The following is a 10,180-nucleotide window of genomic DNA, read 5'->3' on the forward strand; positions in this document are numbered from 1 at the left end:
CGGGTAGGAACCCGGACACAAAAAGGACTACAAAATTTGGCTGCTTTACAGCATACGTCATATCCCCCTCCTCTATTTAGAGTAGTGTAGCCCAACCGAGGTGAACAAAGTTAGACGTGGCTGTCATGGCTGAAGCGACAAAGAAAAGGAAGTAGGTGAAGGTGTTGTCCGACGAGACAAAGAAAAGAAAATGGGAGAGCAATAAAACAAGAGCTCGAACAAGGATTAATATTGGCCTGGCTTTCACACGCTGGCGAGAGCTGAAAGAGGAGGAGGGATGCCCGACTGATGGTGACCTGGCGCTGTTACTGCTGTTACCCTCTACTTAGGAGACATTCATATCTACATACGGAGCAGGTCCTCTCCCATAGAGTATGCCATGTTCTACAGTAGCCCAGAACGGACAAACCAAACACTGGCTCTAGATAGAACCATTCACGTTTTAAAGTTTTTGCATCGTCCACTATTGTTCTCCTGCACACTTTGAGCTCTGCAACCTCGCCACTAGATGCCGCTAAATCCTTCACACTAGACCTTTAAATTCCATACAACAGACTGGAGCCATAAAGTTAAGCCACAAGAATGCTTTTCAAGAAGTTATTACTGTACTGTTTCTGCAGCAGACGACACTGAAGCTCCAAGACACATAGCTGTATATCTTCGTATAAATGCCAGTACCATCGAAAACGTCAAGACAATCCCGTCATGTCTCTCGAGCCCAGTTTTTTTTTTAAAGAATTACTGTACACGCTGAAACCCAGCAGTAAAGGATAAGCCACTGAGCCTCATTTCTGCTCTGGCAAACAACAAAACTGCATCACAGCCATTGTCAGCATCACTGATTACTGTGCTGCTGCACTGAGCTGCCAGTCATTTCCCATCTTTATGTTCTCAAAGTCGTCTGACAGATTAACATAAATAAAGGTTACCCTAATTGCATGATCAGCTATAGTGGCATTTCATATGAACAGCTGTCCTCCTGATGTTTCAGCCTCGCAGCACCTGACCATTTTCACTCCGAAGCTGATGGACAAAGGCTTGTAGTTCTTTCATGTAATGACAATGAGGCAATAAGGGAAAACCTGACTCCCTCCTCCTCCTCCCTCCTCCCACCCTTCCACCTCTGTACCTCCCCCACCACACCAATGAGTGTCTCAGGAGCCATTTTCTATTAAATCCTGGTTTTAACCCCAGTGACCCCCACATATACACACGGCTTACTCCATCCCCCCGGTAGATAAGGGAATTGAATTAGTGTTACTGCGTGAGATATGAACCCTCTCGGCTACGGAATCCCAGGTCGAGTCATTTTAGCTAAACTGTCTGTGATTGGCTCAAAAGACGCTTCATAAAGACGGGTGGAGTCGTATGAAGTGTGCGACTCACTAAATAAAATGTACACACTGAATGCACATACACTGAAGCGTGAATGGTGAGCAGCAGACAGCATCCCTCCTCCTCCTCCTCCTCCTCCTCCTCCTCGTACTCCCTCCTGATTTATGCCTCTTGAAAGATTGTGTTGAAAAAAGTGTGAAAAATGCTGCGCTGTGCCACTTGACAGAGCCTGGTCAACTGCGGACTGACCTGTGTGTGTGTGTGTGTGTCTGTGTGTGTGTGTCTAAAGCTAATACAGTATCAGCGCTGATATTTTTGGATTCAAACTGCTAAAAGTCAGATGTTACTGATAAAGTTTGTCCATCTTTTTAGCCAGAAAGTTTTCAACGTTTCCACAAATTTATAATCCTGGCAAGTTGACACCTCATAGGAAACTGTATCATAAAATTACATTGTGTATAGTGTGTTAGTAATAACATCAATACCCTGTATAGTCTCCCTCATCCCGTGTGTGCGCTCTGTCATACATGTATCACTATTATTCCGACTCTGTTGCCGAGATTCTTACTGTATCGCTCTCCGTCTCCATTACACAAATAAGGACATTCCTATTTCCAATAGACAACAGTCATCCATCACATCCACCTTGTCCCTGCTGAAAAAGACGCAGGGTCAGTAATGTGCAGCTGGCGTCATACACACTCACACTGGCTCCACTGATGTATATTTATTCAGTATATAGATGTTTTAGTAAGTTTTAAAACTGTGAAGCTTGATATAGCGCTCCACTTCACTCGGCTCGAGGTTTCTGCCACAGTGAACCTGACAGTAAAAGGTTGCACGCACACACACACACACACACACACTGCTGCCGGCTACGGCCATGGTTGTAGGCTGGTATCATCTGGATCTTCCAGATAGCATCTTGACATTTCCACCATGCGAAACAAAAGTGCACAAACACCATTATTGTTTGCCAGTGTTACAATTTAAATGTTCATAATTATACTGTACGCTGAGGGGTCTGTGTTGATGTGTGTGTGTGTGTGTGTGAGCCCCTGACTGCATTTAAAATGTCACTTACGATGATGATAGTTTCCCAGTAAAGACAACAGGCGGTATTGACTTCCTCGGAGCTTTCCGAGCACTCAACAGTGATTAACTGAGCCATCCACAGCAGAGCTGAGTAACATAATAAACATTGATTGCAGGTACATTCTCCACCACTGAATATCTCCTAATAAAATCCGCATATACATGATATATATTTTAATGTGCACTACACAGTAGCCTTCACCAGTTGGCTACGGTGCAGGCTTGTTACCTTGGTGACGGAATAAAAGGTCAGTTCTCTCTATACGTGCACATGTGAGGTGCAACATGATCTTGTCTTTGCACACATCTGCGTCCATGTCACTGTACATAGAGCAGCACATGAATATGCACGTCATCGCGATGACACAGCGGAACAAGCCAGTGCCGCCGCATTACGGGAGCTGTGAGTGGGAGGCTGTGGTGGCTCGCTCCGACGTGGCACGCATGGCTGCAGTAACGTGGTGTTTACACTCTGACAGGTGCAGTCCTTTCTTCAAAGTGAATCAACGAGAGCAGGCAAGCCACGGAGGGAGTCATCAAGGGACTCACAAGCTGTGTCCAAACACTCACATGCTGCATGCTAATAGCACGCAATTTGTAGCATGTGCAATATCAGTATGTAAATTCAGTGGGCTAAAGTAATGAGTATGCGCACAGTATAGATGAGAGTGACACTGAAATCTGACCCATAATTCTTCTTATGCCTCCTTGTTCACTTAGAAACAACCATGTTTACGCTCCAATGCAATTTTTCTGATATTATAAATTATTTCTGAGACGCTAAATTGCTACTTCTGAAAGTTTTATCATCTTAAGGTCACATCCACTTGCAGATAAAGATCTGACTCCATGCAAAATGTCCTACACGCTGCATTCTGACATGTGGCATCCAGTTAAAGTGATACTTTCATTTTCAACCAGCTTTGTGCCATAACAATGTGGGTAGTATGTATAAATGAACTATGATAAACTTCTCTCCATCTTGCCAGCGCCTATATCTCCCTGCTCATCTCTCAGCTCCAATCCACTGGATGACGAAACACCGTTTTTTTGCATTAATTTTCGCCGGCTCTAGGGCTGGTGCTCAAACACACTGTTGCATTTTCATGTACCAGATCAAACTGTAAAACTAGGCAGTGCTGATCAAATATAAACCAATATTCTCTTACTGTGTTGCCTATTTCTCATATTTTAGTGCACTGTTTGGCTGTAATACAAGAGTTTGTGAACAGGAAATAGGCCCCACACTGTTTCCTGTGTTGTGAAAAATGGAGATTCAATGAAAATGGGATTAAATGAGAAAATTAAGCAGTGCTGATCAACTATAAACCAAGATTATATTCCTGCAATGCCTATCTCTCACCTAAAATGTTTTCAGAAGTATATTTTAGTGTACTGTTTAGCTGTAATATGAGATTGTTTCTTTCCAGCCGGCTGCCATATTATTTCCTGTGTCAAAACGGCCTAGCTTGGATAACATCACCCACCAGCAGGAGCGTTTATTGGTCTGGTGGGTCGCAGTGAATTCTGGTAGTTGTAGGTTTCTATCTTTTGAGGTAAAGCAAATGCCACAGTCCTTATCCTCTGTTTCCTCATCATTCCTTCATCTTTATCATTGGCCAACAGTGACATACCAACACATTCTCACTCCGACCTCGTCACATATTGACGTTTTGGTCATGGACTTTCAACATCCACATATGACGTGAAAGGTACCCTGGGTATGTTGGTTGTTGACGTTCTGAGACGCCGTGTCAAGTTCTGCCTGTTACATTCATTGTCTTCTTTCAAAATACACTTCTGTTGTCACAAGAAATTTACAGTTTACAAACAGTCTCTTTCAAAATAAAAGCTCTACGTCAGTACAACAGCGCAAATTGATGTTTTTATTTCCTTGAACAACAAAAACACGTGGTTACGTTTAGGAGAAAACAACAGCTTTATAATCTTACGGGAACACCGCTCTGTAGGGTGGAAGTTGTTGTTTGTTGGACCCATCCACCACCCCTCCCGCCCGCCCTACTCGGACTTTCACGGACACCTTTTCTTGTTGGTTTCTGACGCCGTGCGTCACTGCCCAAGCGCTTGATTTCAACGACTTTGGAGTGAGACTGGGCTCAAAATACTTCTTTAATAACAGCCCGTCTGGCACCAACAACCATGCCACGTTCAAAGTCTCTTAAATCACCTTTCTTCCCCATCCTTAATGAGCAGTTGAACAGGTGTCCCTAATAAAGTGGCCTGTGGGTGTATATAGAGCGTTTAAATGAAAACACAGTGCATCTTACCCAAGAGTGTGGATCAGTATCAGAGAAAAAAGAGCCTGCGTGTGTGTGATGAGTCTGTGTTGTTCACACACACATACAGAGAGTTACATAAAGTATTAATAATCTCTCTTCACGTGGTTACACCTCACTTATCTATGACCTCATTCTGCTTTATTACAGAGAACCTTAAATTTCAGTTACCATGACAATCCCACAACAGCCTTCATTTAATAACCCGAGCCCTGACTCTACACCATTAAACGTACACACACAGTACACAAGTGTTTGTATGTGCCGACATTTGGGGATGTCTTATTTTATGTTTCTACACAGAATTCAATCTGTGATGTCTCCTGAGCCCGTGTGACTCGCAGACGTCTTCCTCTGCACTAACCAAATGATGAAGGAAAATGAAGACATTCTCTCAGTGTGTTTCTCATTCTCCCACGCTCTGTCTCTCCAACTTTTGTCTCCGCGAGTGAAGAGTGAGCCTTGGAGCCTTTGAAGCTGCCGTGAGGAGTGTTTGCCGCGTGAAGCCGGCTTTTCTCTTCATTGTTTGACACCACGGAATTTAAGTCTCGGCTCTGACAAAATATACATATGTACCGTGTATAACAGTCGTGTCTAAGTGTGGTATATGTGCTAATGTAAAGGTCTCAGAGAGTCAGAATCAGTTATAATAATAACTCTGGTTCTCTGTATGCTCCATGTCTGCTAGCTCTATCATCACTATATTCTGCATCCCATTAGAATAAGCTGATAATTCATTCATAAATGTGTTGATGAAGCCTTCATGGCATCTCAGTGTTGTTAAGAATCCTTTTCTCTCGTTTTTCGGCGCACTGATGTTCTTTATCTCTCTCTGAAACACTTTCTGACGCTCGTTAAAATTAGACTTGACTCTTTTTCAAACTCCGTCTTTCTCACACTTTCACTTTCCAAAAATGAAGTCTTTGATGCCGCGTCTGTGAAGAGTAAAGTGTTTTTTTTAATGCTGTGTGAAGAAGGCAGCGGCTTTTCTCTTCATTGTGTCTGACATCTCAGAGCTTTGGTCTGAGCTTGATCGAGGGCATGTTTAGTTTCACTTCCTTCCTCTATTCCATTTCCTGATTTCCTGTGCATGTTGAGGGCTCACGGCCTCTCAGCTGCCGGTGGGTTCGCAACAATGTTCTCACTCTGAATCTGCAGTTTATAATCCTGTGTCATGGAAAACAAGGCAACAGTAGGCTTAACAAGTTAGGGCTGTCAAGATTTCACTTTCAATTGGGTGATGTGAGTTTGATTTAATGTATTTAGGCAGCTTGTGTCTTTGGACTGAATGTCTGTAGTTTGTTTTTAGCACACACTTTTTGCTAGCAGCATTATGTCAGAGAAAAACACCCACACATGCAGGCTTATGTCCCCGCGACCAACTGACACAAGCTGCGTTCAGAGTATATTTGCAGCCCTCTCAGTAAAAACTAAGATTCAGCAGAAGTTCGACCCAAATGTTTGAAGAAACAGAAGCATGGAAAGACTGCCTGTTTGACCGCACGCTTGGTTCGTTGCGCCACGAGAAGCAATCCATAGTTCCTCTTGACGCTGAACCACTGATTTTCACCGAGTTCAACAAAAAACAACTGCTGATTATGTGGCGTATTCTCTGGTAGGAAAGCAAAATGCAGCAGTCACTGTGGTCGCGCTGCGTCTAGACTCTGTAATTGGTTCATTACAGCCCTGTGAAGCCACGATCAAAGATGGTGAACGTTTTGCTTTACGCTGACCCTCAATGGAACTTTTCATTTTAAACATCTGTAGGAAACCTTCACAATTTCATGCACCGCTGCACAGAGTAAACCCACACAACCCATGCATCATTCATCTTTCACCATGAGGACACAGATTTTAATCAGTAAACAGACAATCTCAGCTCCGCCACACTTCTTTTTCCTGCCTACATGTAGTCTGCTGGCTCTTTGTTAACCAGTAACCCTTTCTAAACAGCCCACAAATCTCCCAAACACAATTAACGCTGCAGAGTGAGACGCAGCCCGCCCTGATGCCAACATCACACATGTGAACCCTCCAGAGCTCTGTATGCATTGTGCTTTAATTACGCAGCTAACACCAGCACAGCGGGGCCAGCCCTTCAGGGCCCCTTTATGTCCTCGGAGATGCGTCTATGGAGGCCGTGCAGACTCTTTGTAGCTCCATCCCCTCGCTGCCTTTGTCTTTCCATCGCATGGGTCCCATGGGTGAGTCCACAGCGGCGTCCCATGTGTTATTACTGGCCAATGATAAAGTGGCTGCCACGGCCCTCATGAATTATGCAGGACGAAAAGGGAAGCAACTCCGCCCTCGGTTATGTAAATTTAACTTTGAGGAGACGGAGGGAGGAAAGTTGCTGGGAGGGGTGTGTTGACACCCATTTTTAGCTGAACTGTGCTCACACTGTGGAGGGAGCGGGCATCCAGCGTCACATGGTGTGAATGTGTGCGAAAGGGGAAGCCACGAGTCATGATCTACTGACACACATATGGAACAGTCCCACAGCAGATATTTGATATGCAAATCGGTCAGTTGAAAAGTTTACTAATGTAGATTTTGACACAGTTTATCGCAACAGTCATTTAATGAAAGTCCCGTAACTGATGCACTTTACAGCTCTGATTTTTTTACAGTCAAAAAAAAAGGCGAACTACAGCTGGTGTTTTTTATGAGAAGTTATAACCACTATGGTTGATGCAGGCAGAGAAACGAGCATCACCTAAAAACCTCAAATTCCACTGAGAAAAATCACACTGGTCGACTGGCACATGACCCTTGGGAAACACACTTCACACAGTAGCGCTCCCACACACCTGAGCTTGCTTTATAAATGTATGGGACTGTTGCTATACCTACAACTGATGCTAATTTACCTCTGACTGTAGCCTCAGCACTGCTTTGTGTGAGTAAGCCATCCAGCCATGCATAAAACAAACCCTGCCTATAAATAACCCAGTCTGGGCCAGGCCAGGCCAGCCACTGAGCGCCAGTATGGTTCACAACCTCTCCACGCATGGCAGCTCCGTTGTATGTTATTATGTCACAGCTGACAGCAAACGCTGACCTATTGACGTGTCTCGATCGGTAATCGTATTGCCACACATGACTCCTAACAGTAAACGCACCAATCAGCTTCTCCCCTTACACTGCCAATCTAGTTTCCTCTGAAATCCCTGCGTAAACGGATCCTTTGGCAGTTCATTTCCATGGCCGGTGATGTCGTTAAAATCCTCTATGCTCTTTTTTAAACTGTCCACTTGACCTGTGTGCTCAAGTCCAAGAGCGGGTAGCCAATTAGATTGTGAAGGGACGGTAACTGCATATCCTATTAACCATCCCGCTGTGACATGGAGTTTACTTTTTCCAGGAAATGAACCTAATCCCTCTCCTAATCATGTTTGCAGTGCATTCATAGCACTGAAATTTTAAGATTAATCGCCTGTTTTGCATCAGATGAGAACATTAGGGCATCCATTACATAGAAACACTGTCTCTGTGTGTGTATATGTGTGTGTGTGTTAGTGGTAAAGCCTAATATTTCTACAGCAGGTCTGCAGGCTCAGTAGGTGAACGTCTACCTCACTGTGTGTTGACACTGAGCCAGACGCCCAGATTCACAGATATGAAGGCGAATATTAATCTGGTGGTGGCTCAGGCTGTCCTGTTGTTGAAGCAGATGGTGGCTGACAAACAGGAGCCACGTGGCCACAGCTCTCAATCTAACCATCTAGTTATCCATCGAAAAAAGTAGTGATAAAGACTGAGTTTGTACAGCAGTTACGTGAGTTAGTCATTTAGTTATAAAAAATATGGAACAATCAGGGGAGTGTGATTGCTTTTGTTCCTTCATATTCCCATGCAAGCCACACAAACATGTTAATTGCTTGGATTCTCAGTAAGAAAATATTATAATAAAATGCCTTATGTTGTTGATCCTATAAGATAACCCCACTTATCTAATTAGGAAAGCCCACAACACAGCCTCATCATCCCTTCACCTCTATCTGTGTATCTACATCACCTACAGAGGGCAGATTGGGGAGCTGTGTACATGGAGCCGTTATGTGTAACGGTACAGTGTTGACCCAACATTGTCCACAAGGAACAGCTACTATGATCTGAGAAGATGAGAAGAATCAGAAAAGGTCAGGTTTTTGCCATTTTCGCTCACAATAAGACTTTATATGGCACCAACTTGGCTCTAATATTTTGCGACCAAACCCCGTTCAATTCTTGCACAATTTAGTGCTTCCTCGCTCACTGTCACAAGCACGTAAGCCATAAAGCAACAATTAAGAGCTCATTACAGTGGCAAGGATCGTCTTTTGTCATCGGCATATGTTTCACATGCTATCATGCACTAAAGTGAACTTAATTCATTCTAATGTGATTTGTTGACTTCTTTTTTTACGCTTTAGCGCGTCCAAAACATACGATAGGGGCGTTAGCAAGCGGTGCGACCAAATGTTCAAAAAGTTGAAATATTCCTAAAAGAAAGTCCTAATTTGTGGATTATAATATGCCGAATTTTGTGTTTAGCTGTGTTGATTTAGAAGAAGCTTTAGTAATGTTTAAGCAAGTATGGTATTTTGCCGACAATGACGGAAATTTTAAATTAGCGAAATTCAAATGATGTCAGGTTGCGCTCTCTTCACCGGGGCCAAGTTGTAGTTTGGCGACGGGGAGAGCAACACACATTAGAGATGTGTACAGTCGCTTGTTACCTGTGACATTTGCGGTCGCAGGTTGATCTCCTTCAGGTTGATGGACTGGGGTCTCAGGTTGTTGAGCAGATGGCAGAGCAGGACTCCATCCCGGAGGGTTTGGGCCAAGTCAAATACCTGTGCAGACTCCCATGTCACCCGGTGGTTCGCTGGAAGCACCTTGCAGTTTATCAACCACAGCGCGCATTGCCTCCAATACTCCATCATTATTTGTGACTTCAGCCGAACGAGCTTGGAGAGGATTTGTTCCTGGTGGCGAGTGAAAGTGCTGACGGCCCCGTGCTGTGTCTTCAAATCGTACCCATGCTGTAACAGCCGATGTGAAACGGAACAGGACCGGAGCGGAGAGCTGGTGGAGGATGACAGTCCGGTGGAGTGAGGCTGTGGATGGAGCGCACCCTGCACTCTTCCTCTCTAGCTCTCTCACTCACACACATACACACACACACATGTCTCTCTTCCCTCCCCCTCACCCAGCTCTTCACCTCTTCCGCTTGCCACCCATAGGCTCACTGTGTGTACTGTATGAAATTACAGTAAGATATAACAAGATGCACAATTATTCATACACAACATGAACTGAAAGTGAAATAAAGAGTGAACAACATGCGAATTAACTTCATATATTTTTTTCTTACAGCCAATAAATTATGATGCATTAAGCCCAAGTTCCTCTCTGTATGCAAATACCCAGCTGCACAGGGAGAATAATGACAGTGTGATTCAACAAAC

At 44.1% G+C, this 10,180-nt stretch overlaps 1 protein-coding gene across 1 annotated transcript in view; it reads right to left on the minus strand.

Moving 5' to 3' along the window:
• The window catches only part of LOC126398166 (guanine nucleotide exchange factor VAV3), a 125,173-nt gene extending 115,315 nt beyond the window's left edge, over positions 1–9,858 (minus strand). Inside the window, exon 1 of the mRNA XM_050057388.1 lies at positions 9,449–9,858. Within this exon, the coding sequence (XP_049913345.1) occupies positions 9,449–9,655 (207 nt within the window). The 5' untranslated portion in view covers positions 9,656–9,858. The remainder of the gene's footprint in view (positions 1–9,448) is intronic.
• Between the last annotated feature and the right edge of the window lie 322 nt (positions 9,859–10,180).

This window comes from Epinephelus moara, chromosome 11 (assembly GCF_006386435.1).
Source record: "Epinephelus moara isolate mb chromosome 11, YSFRI_EMoa_1.0, whole genome shotgun sequence".
NCBI lineage: Eukaryota > Metazoa > Chordata > Actinopteri > Perciformes > Serranidae > Epinephelus > Epinephelus moara.